Below are 18,577 nucleotides of genomic sequence, written 5' to 3'. Positions count from 1 at the left end.
TAAATATATTGTTTCTATACGTTTAATCAACAACTTTAAAAAAATCTATAGTTTCATATTTTGTCATCGTTTTTCATTCAGTTACATCCTTCACAGTGCTCATTAACCCTTTAAGCTCTGAAAGTGTTTTTAAAGATTTCCTGTTTCAGTGGCATGCACAAAATTAAAGGCTTGATACTCGACAATAAAAACAAGGAGGGTCAAGTGTTACTTTTTTTTCTTTTCTGTTATGACATTATATATCTCTGGGTGTAAATAAGGTGGCTCCGAAAAACTGCTATTGTTTTGTCCCCAATCATGTCAACTGTAACTGAGAAAAATGTTGTGCTGATACGACAAAGCAATCAAAAGTTATAGCATTACAAATATAATTGATCCTAGTGTACAAAAATGTCTCCAAGTGTCCAAAAGCCTATCCAAACACATAAAACATAATAATTGCACATAAGAACTAATTACACATGCAAACACAACTATGACTTAAGGTTTGCATAGCACACAGACATGATTTTAGTAATGAGATTTCACAGAATGAGTGCCTTTTGACTCAATGAGTCTGCATCATTGAGTCTGTATTATTTACTTGGCACCATTACGTGGTGGCCATATGTTACATAGTGCTTAGTTTGGATTATCTAATGATCTATGCATCAGAGTACTTGTAGGCTCATTTGAAAGATAATCGCATCCTCTAAATAATGATATGCGATTTATTTTATGTTCTGTTTATTTTTCTTGAAGTTATAAGCTAAAACATGGCATATAAGCAGCATCTGTTCACATGAAAAATGAAAATGCCCGTGAAACATAAAGGTCCACTCTTTTCTCAGCTTTGGGCTCTGCTCATTTTCCTTCATCCTCCACTCATGTCCAAATGTCAATCACATGACAAGCCAATAGGGTGTGGTCACCCATCAGTGACACATTGATCCTTAATGGTCCACTGATTTTAGACATTTCAAAATAAAATGCTGCTGTTTACAGAGCCTAGGTCTGTCACAGAGACAAGTGTGATCTCTCAGGACACCTATTTCAGTGCTATCTGTCAGGTAGAAGGGACACATTATGTGTAGTATTATATATAAAAAAAAAAATGCTTACAGCAGCTAATAGCCTCATATCCTAAATGTCAATGTACAGTTTCTCCAGATCTGTTTTGCTGACTTGCTGACCTCTCATTTCTGTGCTGTTAACAAAAATGCCTTTGCCTTTTCTCTACTCCTCTTGCTCTTTTCTTTCCTCATTCTCTGTTTCTCTCATTATCTCTTGCCCTCGCTGTGCTCATAATGGTAGTTTGATGAGGACAGTATGAACATCCTTGATTGTCCTCTAACAGTAAGTGCTCTCTCGTTGTGCTGAACCCTGTGTAAATGACGAGTGTCATTGAACTCATTCATGACTTTTTATTTATTTATTTATTTATTTTTTTATAAGAGCTTTTTCTTTTATTTTTTTTTGGTAGAGCTACACCTTTTGAAGAGGTTGTTCAAGATGTGTGTGAGAATTAAATGTGAATCTGTGTTTTGTTTGATTGTAGGAGATGGCTCACATTTTAGCACAGAAGCAGCTGCGTTCAATCATCCTCACTGTAAGTACTCAGTATACAGTACATACTGCAAACATTTTATGAGTAGGATGGTAGTATGCCATACTACTATACTACTCTTACTATTTCTTCTGTATACTATTTCTTTCTCCCTCTCTCACTTTCCTCTGTATGATTCTCTCTTCCAGCAATTTATATATTTCCAACTGGATTCATATGGTCATGGAAAAACTATAAATATCATGGAATATATTTGAAACAATTGGAACGATTTTGAACATGGAACAGTTAAATTGTGATTTCCATTCCTGAAAAATAAATATACAGCTCTGGAAAAATTAAGAGACTGTTGCAAAATTATCAGTTTCTCTGGATTTACTATTTATAGGTATGTGTTGAGTAAAATGAACATTTTTGTTTTATTCTATAAACTACTGACAACATTTCTTCCAAATTCCAAATAAAAATATTGTCATTTAGAGCATTTACTTGCAGAAAATGACAACTGCTCAAAATAACAAAAAAGATGCAATGTTTTCAGACCTCGAATAATGCAAAGAAAACAAGTTCATATTCATTTTTAATGAAGAGTTCAGAAATCAATATTTGGTGGAATAACCCTGATTTTCAATCACAGCTTTCATGCATCTTTTCATGCTCTCTATCAGTCTTTCACATTGCTGTTGGGTGACTTTATGCCACTCCAGCTCGGCTTTGTTTGATGGCTTGTGGCCATCCATCTTCCTCTTGATCACATTCCAGAGGTTTTCAATGGGGTTCAGGTCAGGAGATTGGGTTGGCCATGACAGGGTCTTGATCTGGTGCTCCTCCATCCACACCTTGATTGACCTGGCTGTGTGGCATGGAGCATTGTCCTGCTAGAAAAAAAAAAACAATCTTCAGAGTTGGGGAACATTGTCAGAGCAGAAGGAAGCAAGTTTTCTTCCAGGACAACCTTGTACGTGGCTTGATTCATGCGTCCTTCACAAAGACGAATCTGCCAGATTCAAACCTTGCTATAGCACCCCCAGATCATCACCGATCCTCCACCAAATTTTACAGTGGGTGCGAGACACTGTGGCTTGAAGGCCTCTCCAGGTCTCCGTCTAACCATTAGACGACCAGGTGGAGGATCGGTGATGATCTGGGGGTGCTTCCGCAAGGCTGGAATCGGGCAGATTCGTCTTGGTTTTAAATAAGTAAATTAAGTAAGCGTTAAGGTCCATTGTTTTTTGTTTTGTTTTTTTTAAAGAAAATGAAAAGATTTTTTTATGAACTTTTAGATTAATGACTAATGTCTTTGAAGTCCATCCTGGATTAACTGCAGAAGTTCACATAGATGCATTGTCCTTTGTTAGTTGGCTGATGAAGTATTGATGATGTATTCCATTTCAAGAGTGTAGTCCATCAATAGACAAAGTGATGCAGGCAGAGATTAATGAGGTGCATCACAGTTCAACCGGCAGGTCATTTCGGTGAGGTTCGGTGGGGTCCATCCTAAGTCCAAGGTTCAGGCAGTGGCATATGAAGTACCCCATGTCTTTCAGTTGGAGTTGGCATCAGTTCATCCTCTGAAGTCAAAAGACTGAAGTGATGTCTGCCTGGCCCCACCTGTAGTTTGTCGTCATCTTTCAGCGACACGTAGCAGTGGAGTCCGACACCAAGCAGGAACAGAGCTGGATCTGGCAGGCTCTGGTAACCTCGGGATATGAATTATATTAGCGTAGATGCCATTCAATTTTATGCAGAGTTATAGATCATGATGGATGTTTCTGGTTCCGGCAGACCTAACTAAAGCAGCCTAATTATGAGCTGATGGATAAATTAGGTGTATGCCTGGCTAAACAGATGAGTCTTTAGTCTAGACTTAAATTGAGTGAATGTTTCTGAATCTCGAACCGTGTTAGGGAGACTATTCCATAGTTTAGGAGCCAAGTATGAAAAGGAGTTACCTCGTTTTGTGGAATTTTTAAATTTTTTTTATTATATCCCCCTTTTCTCCCAATTTGGAATGCCGAATTCCCACTACTTAGTAGGTCCTCGTGGTGGCGCGGTTACTTACCTCAATCTGGGTGACGGAGGACAAGTCTCAGTTGCTTCCACTTCTAAAACAGTCAATCCGTGCATCTTATCACGTGGCTCGCTGTGCATGACACCGCGGAGACTCACAGCATGTGGAGACTCATGCTACTCTCCGCGATCCATGCAAAACTTACCACGCGCCCCACTGAGAGTACCACTTATCGCGACCACGAGGAGGTTCCCCCATGTGACTCTACCCTCCCTAGCAACCGGGCCAATTTGGTTGCTTAGGAGACCTGGCTGGAGTCACTCAGCACACCCTGGATTCGAACTCGCGACTCCAGGGGTGGTAGTCAGTGTCAGTATTCGCTGAGCTACCCAGGACCCATCTTTTGTGGATTTTGATATTCTTGGAATTATTAACAAGCCCGAATTTTGTAATCGTAATGAACATGATGGAATATAGTGTGTCTGAAGGTCACTTAAGTACTGTGGAGCTAGACCATTCAAAGCTTTGTATGTGGTTAACAGAATTTTAAACTTAACTTGTAGCCAAAGTAACGACAATAGAATAAGGCTAGTATGATCATATTTCTTGGTTCTAGTCAACACTCTGGTAGCTGCATTTTGAACCAATTGAAGTTTATTTATTGATCTTGCTGGACATCCTCCCAGTAATGCATTACAATAATCTAGTCTTGAGGTCATGAACACATGAATTTGTTTTTCGGCTTCGGCAACAGGGAGCATGTGTCGTAATTAAGCAATATTTCTCAGGTGGAAGAATGCTGTTCTACAAACATTGGAAATTTGGTTTTCAAAGGACAGATTGGTATCAAATACAACATCTAAGTTCTTTGCTGTAGAAGATGACGTAACAGTATATCCATCGAGAGTCAAATTATATTTTAGCTGCTTATTTTTAGAGGTTTTTGGTCCAATAATTAGTACCTCTGTTTTGTCGGAATTGAGTAGAAGGAAATTTGATTTCATTGATACACTCTGCTAATTTGGAGAATTGTGAATTTTTGTTGGGTTTAGAAGACATAAAGTTGGGTATCGATGGCATAACAATGGAAACTTATTCCATGATTCCTGATAATATCTCCCAGGGGAAGCATGTATAAGTAGAAAAGAAGAGGTCCTAAAACTGATCTCTGTGGCACTGCATACCTAACTTTTGTTTAATTTTACAATTCCTCGTTTACACATACAAAGTGGTAGCAGTCTGATAAATAGGAACTAAACCATGCTAATGCAAGTCCAGTAATGCCAACATAATTCTCCAGCCTAGTCAAGAGAATGTCGTGATCTATCCTGTCGAAGGCAGCACTAAGATCTAAAAGCACTAGAAGAGAAATGCAGCTGCGATCAGTTGATAAGAGCAAGTCATCTGTTACTCTGATAAGTGCAGTCTCTGTACTGTGATGGGGCCTAAATCCTGAATGAAATTCTTCATATATTCAATTTCTCTGTAGAAATTAACATATTTGGGAGGATACTACGTTTTCTGGTATTTTCAACATAAATTATAGATTTGAAATCAGTCTGTAATTAACCAATTCTGTAGGATCAAGCTGTGGCTTCTTAATAAGTGGTTTGATAACTGCCATTTTAAAGTTTCTTGGGACATGTCCTAAGGATAGTGAGGAGTTAATAATATTAAGAAGACGTTCTGAGATTACTGGGAATACCTCTTTTAAGAGCTTAGTTGGTATTGAACCTAACATATATGTTATGGCTTTTGATTTTTTGACAAGTTTTGTTAGCTCTTCATGAACTTTGACAGTGAAGGATTGAAATTGCTCGTTAGCAAAATTATGAGACACTGTTTTCTGAGGTGCTGTGACAGTTGATTGCATAGTTCCAATTTGATTTCTGATTATTTCAATTTTATCAGTAAAGAAATTCATGAAGTCATTATTATTGTGCTGCGACTGAATATCTGGTTCAGTCGATGCTTTATTCCTAACCAATTTAGCCACAGTACTGAATAAACACCTAGGATTGTTGTGGTTATTGTTTGCTAAAATATGCTGACCTGGCAGCTTTTAGTGCCTGTCTGTAGCTACAGACACTATCCTTCCATGTACTGCGAAATACCTCTAATTTTGTATTCTTCCACTTGCGTTCCATTTTCCGAACTGTTCTCTTGAGAGCATGAATGTGATCATTGTACCACGGTGCGAGGATTTTTTCTTTAATTTTCTTTAACCGAAGGGGTCTGACACTATCAAGAGTGCTATAGAAACTGTATTTATACTTTGTTATTACATCAAGTTTTTCTAGACTTTTTGGCTTACTGAGTATGTGAGACAATTCTGGAAGATTATTAGTGAAGCTATCTTTAGTGGTTGAAAGAATAGTTCTACCTGAATGATAGCGTGGTGTAGATTGAGTGACATTAGCTGATCGCAACAAATAAGAGACGAGGTAATGATCTGAGATGTCATCGCTCTGCTGTAGAATTTCTATAGTATCAACAGCAACTCCACATGACAGAATTCAATCTAGTGTATGATTATGCGATGAGTTGGTCTGGTCACATTTTGTCTGACTCCAAGAGAGTTGAGAATATTGACAAATGCTAATCCCAATGTGTCAAATTCATATTCTGTGTGAATGTTGAAGTCACCAACAATTAAAGCTCTATCTACATTAACTACTAGATCTGATTGAAAATGTGCAAATTCACCAAGGAAACCAGAGTAAGGCTCGGCTGATCTGTATACTGTAGCAAGAGCAAAAGACAACAGAGATTTTTTAATATGACGATGTCATATTAAGCATTATTATTTAAAAAGACTTAAACTTTTGTATCCTGTTCTCTGAGTAACACCAAAAACTTCACTGTAAATAAAAAAAAATAAAAAAATCCTTATTCAGTTATCATGAAAGACTGGAAAAGTCATGAAAATTCATTGGTCAAATGGTGTTACAAATAAAGGAAGGTTTTGAGACAATCTCCATTCTTAATATTGTCCATTGTCTCTCTCTTGTTTCCAGAATGTGATCAGGAGTAACAAACCCATCAATGATGAGATGGCCCACCAGCTTTATGTGCTGCAGGTCTTGACCTTTAACCTCTTGGAGGACCGCATGATGACGAAAATGGACCCGCAAGACCAGGTGTGTCTCTGTTTATAATAACTGTAATAACTATCTGATCTCTCAAATATGCTATACATGGATAATGTAATGTCCTGCTTATTAAAAGGCTACTTGCCAAATAAACGGACATGAAACATAGATAAGTTGAAATAATTTTACTATTTGAGAAGAAAGATCAAATGATACAATATGAAACTAGTAATGCTAATTAGGAAATAGATTGCCTGGTACAGTGATCAATTAGGGCAGTTATACAGCTTAATGATCATTAAACCATTTGACTACAGTATACTCCGATTGACCAATCAGAATCAAGTATTCCAGAAAGCAGTGTAATAATACGTTTTCATTCCTGTTTGTGTAGGCTCAGAGGGATATCATCTTTGAGCTGCGCAGGATCGCTTTCGATGTTGAGTGCGATTCCAACAACAGCGGCAGTATTGAGAAGCGCAAATCCATGTACACCCGAGACTACAAAAAACTGGGCTTCATTGTAAGTTTTCACATATTACACTGTTAGACATCTTGCCAGGGCATGCTGAGTGACTCCAGCCAGGTCTCCTAAGCAACCAAATTGGCCCGGTTGCTAGGGAGGGTAGAGTCACATGGGGGAACCTCCTCGTGGTCGCGATTAAGTGTTTCTCTCTCTCAATGGGGCGCGTGGTAAGTTGTGCGTGGATCGCGGAGAATAGCATGAGCCTCCACATGCTGTGAGTCTCCGCAGTGTCATGCACTGCGAGCCACGTGATAAGATGCGCGGCTTGACTGTCTCAGAAGCGGAGGCAACTGAGACTTGTCCTCCGCCACCCGGATTGAGGTGAGTAACCACGCCACCATGAGGACATAGTAAGTAGTGGGAACAGGGCATTCCAAAAAAAAAACAAAAAAAAGATACACTATTTAAAGGTCACTAATCAAATAAGCAAATTTGTGACTATGTTAAGTTATTTGTATATAAGGTCAGATTTCCTTGCTTCCATTGAAGCACACAAGATGCAACATTCACAAATCATGCTGTAATGATTAATGATTTAATGTAAACATGGATCATCAGGTTTTGCACAAACTTGTGAAGTCCATGTTAGCTCGGGTGCAAACTGTCATTAAAGCAAATAGTGGACATTCCAAATACCAATACATTCTGAAATTCATGTTAATTTTACAATTCAACTTTTGACTCAAATTGTTGTGCTGGTAATATAATTTAAAATGGAAAATTTTGTATTAAAAAATGCAAAATAGGAGCATTTCCTACAAGTGGAAATTTGAATCGAATATTATCAAAATGCTGAAAATATAGATATATACAGTACATAATTTTATACAAAAGTTAGTTCCGGTCTTAGGTTCCTGATTGGACGACAGGTGTTCAAAGAGTGCTGATAAAGGAGTCATAACAGCATTCGGACGTTTTGCTGTTTGTATCACTCTGCTTGTGTTTGTGGCATTCTAAACCAGATTAACAAGATATATTTTGATTCATCCCTGTGAAATTACACATTTACGGCAAGAGATGGCCATCTTTCAAATTACCATGTTTTGTGTTATGAGTGAGTTTCTGGTGAGAGGGAGTATGCTCAGAGTGGATTAGTACCACACTACATTACAGCTGAAGAATAGAGTTAAATTTACAGCTTCAGCATTACTGTTCATCACTGCGACAGACGCAGGTAATCAAACTCTCAGTCACTCTCTTTCACGCTCACTTTGTCTCTCTCTTTCTCACACACACAAACACACACGCCGTTGTTACAAGTTCTCCAGGCCACTTTAGAATTAGTAATGGAAGCTTGGGCAAATCTTTCGAACTATCAACTGCGGGTCCGTGGCATAAGAACGTAGTTCCAAAAACGAGGATTTTTGAGATGTTTCTTAGTTTTTCTTTACTTGTTTAATTGCATGTCCATTGAGCTGTTTTATAAAAGCAATATCACACTTGCAATCGTGCTGTTTGGTACTTATATCAGCACGGCTGTGATTAACTGTGACACTCAGCTGGCCGAATCACAGCCGTGCTGATAAACGGCCATACCAGCACTCTTGCTTGTGTTATTGCTTTAATACATACTTTTTCCAGAGTTTGAGCTTGAGAAAATGAAAGCAGCAGGTAATCGGGAAAAGGAGAGGCTGTAGCAGGTGTGATGGAGAGCAGAGATAGGAGAAGGTCTGTGTGCACGCATATTGCGGTCAGTGGCTTGAAGGGGAGCAAACCTGAAGTTGTTGAGTGCTCCTAAACCCCTCTGAGGTTCTGAGATTCACTAAGACTCCTTTCACAGTGCTGTGTGCTGCCTGAAGATAAGACCTTCCTTGAACTCCTCCAGCGGTGTTAACACCAACTCACATTACACAGACACACACACATTAGTTTCCCCATGCCTCGCATGCAAAACACAGGTTGCTTTGTGGGGACCATACACTGTTGCCACTGTGTTTTGGGAGAAGTGTGGTGTTAGTTTTGCTGTTAGGGAGCTGTACAGAATGCGTTAGGACAGTAGTGTGTGTTAATGAGGGCTGTGTTCCAACTCTCTCAGGGCACTGTCACATTGATGGATGGGAAATTGGTCCCTAGTGCCCATGCCGCACAGACTTGTTTTTAAGTACTGTGTGCTGGCAGTGGACTGTTTCTGGCAATGTTTGGAATGGAATACTAGCACAATGTTTACTATATACTGCTCATTATATACTGCAGGGGTCGGCAACCTTTTTAAAATGAAGTGCCATTTTTTATTTTCCTTATTTATCACTGTGCAGAACATTGGTAACAGTGTTTTCTTATTTACATCATGTGTTGCAAAAAGGAACAAATAAAACAAGATAATATAGGCTATAGTCTTCTGCTCTATGCGACCGACACAAAGAGGACAGGTTTACTTGCATGACTACCCGAAAGTGAATTGCTGCGATATCAGCAGCTCATGATGTGCAAATAGTTTGCACGAATCACACTTTAATAGTGTTTAGGGTACCATTCAGCTCTTAACTTAATAAAAACACTGCGTGATCATGACCAAGGATTACAATAAGGGCTAGACTAACATAAATAAAATAAATACTTCTCTCTCTTACTATTGATCGCGTGTTAGTGATTAGCCCACGTGTCATATGTTGCCGATCCCTGATATACTGTATACTGCATACTATTTTTAGAACTAAATAGTATGTCAAACATTATGCAATACACCGTTCAAAAGTTAGATTCACTATGAAATGTTTATGTTTTTGAAGAAAAAAGGAAATTTTATTCACAGAGGATGCTTTAAATTGATTAAGAATTACAAGAAAGACATTTATAATGTTAAAAATTGCTATTTGTATTTAAATAAATGCTGTATTCTTCAAATTTTCTGTTCATTTAAAAATCCTCCACTTGCAGCAATGAAATCTCAGGCATTCAAGCAGGCTGTTTATTCTACATCTTTAGGTCAAGTTCCATCCCATGCTTTCTGCGGCACTTCCCAAAAATTTTATTCGCTTGTAGGACAATTCTCACAGATTTTCCAACCAAGCTTTTCTAACAACACCTTTAACATCTTAAACTTTGATTCATCCATCCATAATACTCATTTTTAATCCTTTACACTTCAGTCTTTTAAGTTCAGGACCTGTGGGTGGTCTGTTTCTCAAACTAGACACTCTGATTTATTTGCCACCCACTTTCCTCTCTGTCCTGATTGGATCCAGTTTGATTTCTTCTTTCAAGTACATGGAATAGCCTCATCTCAAAATTAAAAAAAAAAAAAAAAAAAAATATATATATACTGATGAGAAATTTGGGTCACACTTTATATTAGGTGGCCTTAACTACTGTGTACTAACATTAAATACATACAAGACTATAAATTTACTGTGTAACTACATGTTGTTCTGCAGAATTCCCACATTTGCTGCTACTGAGGTTGAGGTACAGGTAGGTTTATGAGTAAGGGTAGGGTTAGGGTTAGGATTAGGGGTTAGGGTTAGGTTTTGGGGTCAGGGTTAGGGGTAAAGTTAACAGTGTAACTACAAATGTAATTAAATGCAAGTACTTTAAATGTAATTACAATGCAACAACATGTATGTACATAATAAGTACATTATGGTTAAGTACGTAGTGGTTAAGGCCACCTAATAAAATGTGGGTCCGAGATTTGTTTCTTTTTGGTCATTTTTAAAACCAAAAATATGACTTGCAAGGGTAAATCAATTGTTCAGCAACAGAAAAAAGATAATGTATTGCGATATCAACACTTCATTGAGTAGGACAACCGTTTTCAACTGTTCTTATAAAAAGAAATGTTTCTTAGTCTGAGTTTTAAATTAGTACATTAAAATAATATCTAATAGATAACATAACATATTATGTTCTTAGTAGACTGGAGTAATGACTGCTTAAAATGAGGCTTTGCCATCACAGGTTAAAATTACACTTTAAAATAAATACAATTATAAAAACTGTTATTTCAATCTGTAATAATAATTTGCAACATTACTAATGTTTAAGGTAGTGTTGTTGATCACTTTAATGCATCCGAGGTGAAGAGAAGCATCAATGTGTTTCAAGAACAAAAATGTCTACTGTTTCAAAACTTTTCAAAACTTTTGAATCGAAGTGCAGAAATGATTTGAACATTTCAAACAATAATTGATGCCACTTGTTTTTCTTTTTTTGTGCATTTTGTTTTTATTTAATTTTTTATTTTTTGGGAAAAAATTTCAAATAACATCAAACAATGTTTGGAATATCAGGCTACACTACTATTCTTACAGATGACTTCATGGAATCTGGATCCATCTTAAAGTATACAACTACAGCACACTGTGTAGGATACGGTTTGCCACATATGTATGCACTTGATGTCTTTCAAGGTTTTAAAAATCATTATTTGACTAGACAGTCAAAGCTAAGACATTGTTAAAAATAAATTGATATAAAAATGCAAAACATGTACAGGTGCATCTCAATAAATTAGAATGTTGTGGAAAAGTTCATTTATTTCAGTAATTCAACTCAAATTGTGAAACTCATGTATTAAATAAATTCAATGCACACAGACTGAAGTAGTTTAAGTCTTTGGTTCTTTTAATTGTGATGATTTTGGCTCACATTTAACAAAAACCCACCAATTCACTATCTCAAAAAATTAGAATATGGTGAAATGCCAATCAGTTAATCAACTCAAAACACCTGCAAAGGGTTCCTGAGCCTTCAAAATGGTCTCTCAGTTTGGTTCACTAGGCTACACAATCATGGGGAAGACTGCTGATCTGACAGTTGTCCAGAAGACAATCATTGACACCCTTCACAAGGAGGGTAAGCCACAAACATTCATTGCCAAAGAAGCTGGCTGTTCACAGAGTGCTGTATCCAAGCATGTTAACAGAAAGTTGAGTGGAAGGAAAAGGTGTGGAAGAAAAAGATGCACAACCAACCGAGAGAACCGCAGCCTTATGATTGTCAAGCAAAATCGATTCAAGAATTTGGGTGAACTTCACAAGGAATGGACTGAGGCTGGGGTCAAGGCATCAAGAGCCACCACACACAGACGTGTCAAGGAATTTGGCTACAGTTGTTGTATTCCTCTTGTTAAGCCACTCCTGAACCACAGAAAACGTCAGAGGCGTCTTACTTGGGCTAAGGAGAAGAAGAACTGGACTGTTGCCCAGTGTTCCAAAGTCCTCTTTTCAGATGAGAGCAAGTTTTGTATTTCATTTGGAAACCAAGGTCCTAGAGTCTGGAGGAAGGGTGGAGAAGCTCATAGCCCAAGTTGCTTGAAGTCCAGTGTTAAGTTTCCACAGTCTGTGATGATTTGGGGTGCAATGTCATCTGCTGGTGTTGGTCCATTGTGTTTTTTGAAAACCAAAGTCACTGCACCCGTTTACCAAGAAATTTTGGAGCACTTCATGCTTCCTTCTGCTGACCAGCTTTTTAAATATGCTGATTTCATTTTCCAGCAGGATTTGGCACCTGCCCACACTGCCAAAAGCACCAAAAGTTGGTTAAATGACCATGGTGTTGGTGTGCTTGACTGGCCAGCAAACTCACCAGACCTGAACCCCATAGAGAATCTATGGGGTATTGTCAAGAGGAAAATGAGAAACAAGAGACCAAAAAATGCAGATGAGCTGAAGGCCACTGTCAAAGAAACCTGGGCTTCCATACCACCTCAGCAGTGCCACAAACTGATCACCTCCATGCCACGCTGAATTGAGGCAGTAATTAAAGCAAAAGGAGCCCCTACCAAGTATTGAGTACATATACAGTAAATGAACATACTTTCCAGAAGGCCAACAATTCACTAAAAATGTTTTTTTTATTGGTCTTATGATGTATTCTAATTTTTTGAGATAGTGAATTGGTGGGTTTTTGTTAAATGTGAGCCAAAATCATCACAATTAAAAGAACCAAAGACTTAAACTACTTCAGTCTGTGTGCACTGAATTTATTTAATACACGAGTTTCACAATTTGAGTTGAATTACTGAAATAAATGAACTTTTCCACGACATTCTAATTTATTGAGATGCACCTGTATTTTTATTTATTAGGTGATAACTGAACGCCATCCGCTACATGAAGTATACTGTGCATAGTAGTATAGTATACAACCAAACAGTGCATGCTATTCTATTTAGTAAGGTCAAGTATTCCATGCATGCAAAGTACTGTGCACAGTAATCATACGGTATACTGCAAGTATTGTATGAGTAGTATGGTAGAATGCCATTCTGAACATACCCACTGTCTCTGTCCCTCTTTCTTCTCCCTTTGTTTCTCTCACTCAAAGAAAGGTGTCTACCTAATAAGTTGGTGCAGACAGCGATCTCTCACTTGCCTCTTTATTCTTCTATAATAAGCCATGTGTCTGCTCTGCGGTTCTGCTTTTCAGCACCACAGACTCACCAGGATTCATCAAAAGGCCAGAACTTTCAAAAAACAGCATAATTGACAACACTATATCCAGTCAGACAATGATAGAACCCTCATCCTCAAAGGCAACCATCTCAGATTTTCTGGAGACAGCAGATTAGTTTGAAGTAGACAGGTAAGTAGAGGGAGCAGATATCACCTTCACATTTGCAGAGAGCTTGCTGGGCCTCTGTCATCCACCAGGGATGGACAAGGCTGTTTCTGAATCACGGAGCCTCTAAAGTTAAGTTTGAGCAGTGGAACCAATTTTAGAATTGTCTTATCTCACGCACCTAGTCAAAATGCAATACAAGACTCTCAGCATCATTACAAAACAAGTCATGAAGTCACAGCTTGAGTATGTGTATGGTTTCCACTTGATCATGCACCACTCTTAGGATTGGTGCATATTGTGTGATTTTTGACCACGATATTGCTGTCTGAGACTAATTTCAGGAATCATAAAATATATATTTGTCATAGGGCAAAATGGGCAGTCTTGGATCTGTGTGACATTCTCATCCATGGACGATTATTACCTTTGCAATGAATGTTAGCCTCTGACGAAGTTCTTACAGAGATTTTCTTTCTTTCTTGTTTTGAAAATTTTGGGTTGGAATCCTGCAGTGTGAAGAACCAACAGGAACACAGAGAGACATTCAGTTAAAAGTGTTTATATTAGGTTGTCTGTTTATAGTATACAACATAAACATCTAGTTATATAACGTTACTTTTACGTAATGAATGTACTATCAAAATTATGTCTAGTCCACTCCAGTGTTATTATCATTAATGAAAACAAAAGGAAAACATTCTGTTAACTGAATTTTTTTTTTTTTAAAATTAACATGAATGGAAAAATCTGAATCTAAACTCAAATATATTTCATAACTCAAAAGCCAATTGAAGCAAAATATAAAATATAGCTGCAAGCAGCAATTAACGGGGTTCAAGCATTTAAGTACATATTTAACAGATATTAAATAGTAATTAGACAGTCTGTTAGCACCTAAAACAAAGTGCCTTCATTTTCAGAAACATCAGGTTAGGTAGCACAAGAGATATGGCATTTTTTTTTTAATTCCTAATTGTTATAGCTCCATCAAGAGGCAGAGGTGCACAATTTTTTCATGTGTCCTCAAATTGACCTCCTACACAAGTGTCCAAAATTTGGTGATAATATCTCATTTTGTTCAAGTGTTATAACCATTTAAGTAAAAGTGACCATGCCCACTTCGTACTTGTGGCATACAGTTGCGACGATGAATAAAAAAATTCAAATTTTTTAAAAATAATTATTTATATTGGGACTCCACAAAATCTTTCTGCACAGGTTTTGTTCTGATCGGGCAAACGGCCTAGGACTAGTTTGAAAAAGTAGTTTTTAAAATTAATTTCAAATGTTTAATGAATGATTTGATTCAAACTAATGGTTCTTGAGGCAAAGTTGTTCAGAATGAGAAGATCTATCATATAATATGAATAACGTGTGTCTGTGTGAAACGCCAGGGTATATAGAACAACTTACACGCATGTAAAATGTGATGCCGCCTCCCGTTGGCTAATTGTTTTCAAGTTTTGTACAGACTTCTTGGGCCAAGAGACATATAGGCCTAGCATGTTTCTTTATTATCGGCCTTTTCTAACCCTATCTAATAGCTGCTGAAAGTTGATTGGTCGATGTTTGGGACTCCAGAGAATATTTATCCTCTGGTTTGGTTCCGATAGAGCAAATAGCCTAGGACTAGTTTGAAAAAGTATGTTTTGCAAAAATCCCATATGGCGGAAAATCTAGAAGGCAGAGCTAAAATTTGACAACAAACTTTAAGATTCGCCATGACCCAAAGAATCACAGGATCAAATAATTTTGTTTCTAGGCAATTTTTTTTATCCCCTTTTCTCCCAATTTGGAATGCCCAGTTCCCACTACTTAGTAGGTCCTTGTGGTGGCGCGGTTACTCACCTCAATCCGGGTGGCGGAGAACAAGTCTCAGTTGCCTCCGCTTCTGAGACAGTCAATCTGTGCATCTTATCACGTGGCTCGCTGTGCATAACACCACGGAGACTCAAAGCATGTGGAGGCTCATGTTACTCTCCGTGATCCACGCACAACTTACCACGCGCCCCATTGAGAGTGATAACCCTAATCGTGACCACGAGGAAGTTACCCCATGTGACTCTACCCTCCCTAGCAACCGGGCCAATTTGGTTGCTTAGGAAACCTGGCTGGAGTCACTCAGCACGCCCTGGATTCGAACTTGTGACTCCAGGGGTGGTAGTCAGTGTCAATATTCGCTGAGCTGCCAATTTCTAAGCAATTTAAAAAAACATTTAGTTCACTATAGCGCCCTCCTTTGGCCGATCGGGCCGAGTCCATGCGTAAGGCTAGCCAGCCGGAGTACTACCATTGCCCAAAGTTTCAAGTCTGTAGGCCTTACGGTTTGGTCTGCACGCTCAGTTTTACGGCAGCAAAATAATTATAAAAATCCAAAAAATAGCAATAGGATTTTAGCATTTTGTGCTTGAACCCTTAACTTAAAATTAATATTAGTTTTTGATGCACAGTATACCATAAAATTTGAAACTTTTACAACATGACTTCTGTGGGCATGAAAATGACACCAGTTAGCAGTAACATTAGACTGCTCTGAGAAATTTAACACCGTTAAACATATTTCAATGATATGAGTTAACGCATTAGCTTTGGCTGCCATAAAATGCTAAAACTAAAACAAACTAAACTAAAACTAGAAAACACTGAAAAAAATAAAACTAACAGTCACTGAGTGAAAACTAAATTGGAATGTCACATTGAAAATGTGACACACAGAAATAAAAACTAAATGAAAAATTCAAAACTATAATAACCCTGGTCTGCTCTAAAGAACATTATGTCGCCCCTTTCATCATGATGGTGCCGCAGATGGCTGCCTCGGTGTGGAGCGCTCCTATTGTTTTGTTGTTTTTGTTTGTTTATCCTGTGTTTAGTAATCTTTTTCCAGTCAGTTTTACCAGAGACGAACTGCTGAACATTTGACAGCATATACCAGACAATCTTTTCCCGAATATTCAGACGTTTTACTGGACATTTTAGTTGGAGGCGCAGCTCTGCTGTTCAAGAGACGCAGGCGAGGGAGACAAGCCGGTGCGCTGGTCAAACTCCGTCGGCACAGATTTCGAACAGCGCTGCCGAGTATTCACTTAACAAATCTCCGCTCTCTTCCTAACAAAACGGATGAACTACATCTACTCACCCACACAAACAAGGACTTTTCAACCTCTGCTGCCTTGTGCTTCATCGCATCGCGGAGTTAACGGGGAAAACAAGAGGCGGTGGAACATGCTTTTACATCAATGAAAGTTGGTGTACAGATGTAACAACGTTAAAGAGAATGTGCTGTCCTAATTTGGAAGCGCTCTTTATTAACTGTAAGCCTTTCTACTCGCCGCGGGAGTTTTCCTTATTCTGGTGTGTGTATATCGCGTCAAACGCATATTTGAACACAGCGCTGCAACAGCTGACTGATCAAATCACAGACACAGAACAAAAATACCCGGACTCAGTTATTATTATTCTTGGGGATTTTAACAAAGCAAATCTCACACGTGAACTGCCCAAATACAAACAGCACATTACATGCCCCACCAGAGACAGGAACATACTGGATAATTGTTAATCAACAATAAAGGGTGCATATCGCTCTGTCCCTAGAGCAGCTTTGGGACTCTCTGATCACTGTCTGGTTAATTTTCTTCCAACCTACAGGCAGAAATTAAAATCAACCAAGCCAGTAGTAAGGACTGTAAAGAGATGGACCAACGAAGCAGAGCGGGAACTACAAGCCTGCTTCGATTGCACGGGTTGGAGTGTTTTTGAGGCTGCAGCCACAGACCTGGACGAGCTCACAGATACTGTTACCTCATGTATCAGTTTCTGTGAGGATATGTGCATTCCTACTAGGACTTATTTAAAGTTCAACAATGACAAACCGTGGTTTACAGCAGACCTCAGGCAGCTTCGTCAGGCCAAAGAGGATGCTTACAGGGGTGGGGATAAAGTCTTGTACAATCAGGCCAGGAACACACTGAACAAGGAAATCAGAGTGGCTAAAAGAAGATATTCTGTGAAGCTGAAAAACAAGTTTTCAGCTAACGACCCTGCATCAGTGTGGAGTGGCATGAAACAACTCACAAATTACAGGACTCCAACCCCCAACCCTGTAGGGAACCAACAACTGGCTGACGACCTGAATGTGTTCTACTGCAGATTTGAAAGGCCCAATCTCACACCCCACACCCACTCTGACCTTCACTTCACACAAACACCAACACCTCCTGCAACCCCCCCTCCTGCTACTCAACCTGCACTTAAGATCTGTGAAGATGATGTGAGCCACGTCTTTCGGAAACAAAAGACGAGGAAAGCTTCAGGCCCAGATGGCGTCTCGCCAGCGTGTCTTCGATCCTGTGCTAACCAGCTGGCCCCCATCTTCACACAGATTTTCAATAGATCACTGGAGCAGTGTGAAGTCCCATGCTGCTTCAAACACTCAATCATTATTCCTGTCCCAAAGAAACCAAAAATCACAGGACTTAATGACTACAGTCCTGTCGCCCTGACGTCTGTGGTCATGAAATAATTTGAGAGACTGGTGTTGGCCCACCTGAGGAACATCACTGGACCCTTTCTAGATCCCCTTCAATTTGCTTATCGAGCAAACAGGTCTGTGGATGATGCAGTCAACATTGGATTGCATCATATCCTGCAACATCTGGACAGACTAGGGACATATGCAAGGATCATTTTTGTGGACTTCTGTTCGGCTTTCAACACCATCATCCCAGCTATACTCGAGAATAAATTACACCAACTCTCTGTTCCCATGTCTATCTGTCAGTGGATTACCAGCTTTCTGACGGACAGGCAGCAGCTTGTGAGACAGGGGATACTCACTTCCAGCACCTGTACAATCAGCACAGGTGCCCCCCAGGGATGTGCTCCCCACTACTCTT

At 38.9% G+C, this 18,577-nt stretch overlaps 1 protein-coding gene across 4 annotated transcripts in view; it reads left to right on the top strand.

Moving 5' to 3' along the window:
• Positions 1-18,577, top strand: part of LOC127425490 (engulfment and cell motility protein 1-like) — a 178,930-nt gene that overhangs the window by 98,541 nt on the left and 61,812 nt on the right. For all 4 annotated transcript variants that reach the window (XM_051671552.1, XM_051671553.1, XM_051671551.1 and 1 more), the window contains 3 exons: positions 1,538-1,588; positions 6,575-6,697; positions 7,044-7,172. In XM_051671552.1, the coding sequence (XP_051527512.1) occupies positions 1,538-1,588; positions 6,575-6,697; positions 7,044-7,172 (303 nt within the window). The remainder of the gene's footprint in view (positions 1-1,537; positions 1,589-6,574; positions 6,698-7,043; positions 7,173-18,577) is intronic.

This window comes from Myxocyprinus asiaticus, chromosome 34 (assembly GCF_019703515.2).
Source record: "Myxocyprinus asiaticus isolate MX2 ecotype Aquarium Trade chromosome 34, UBuf_Myxa_2, whole genome shotgun sequence".
Taxonomy (NCBI): Eukaryota; Metazoa; Chordata; class Actinopteri; order Cypriniformes; family Catostomidae; genus Myxocyprinus; species Myxocyprinus asiaticus.
This window is presented reverse-complemented; position numbering and strand designations above follow the sequence as displayed.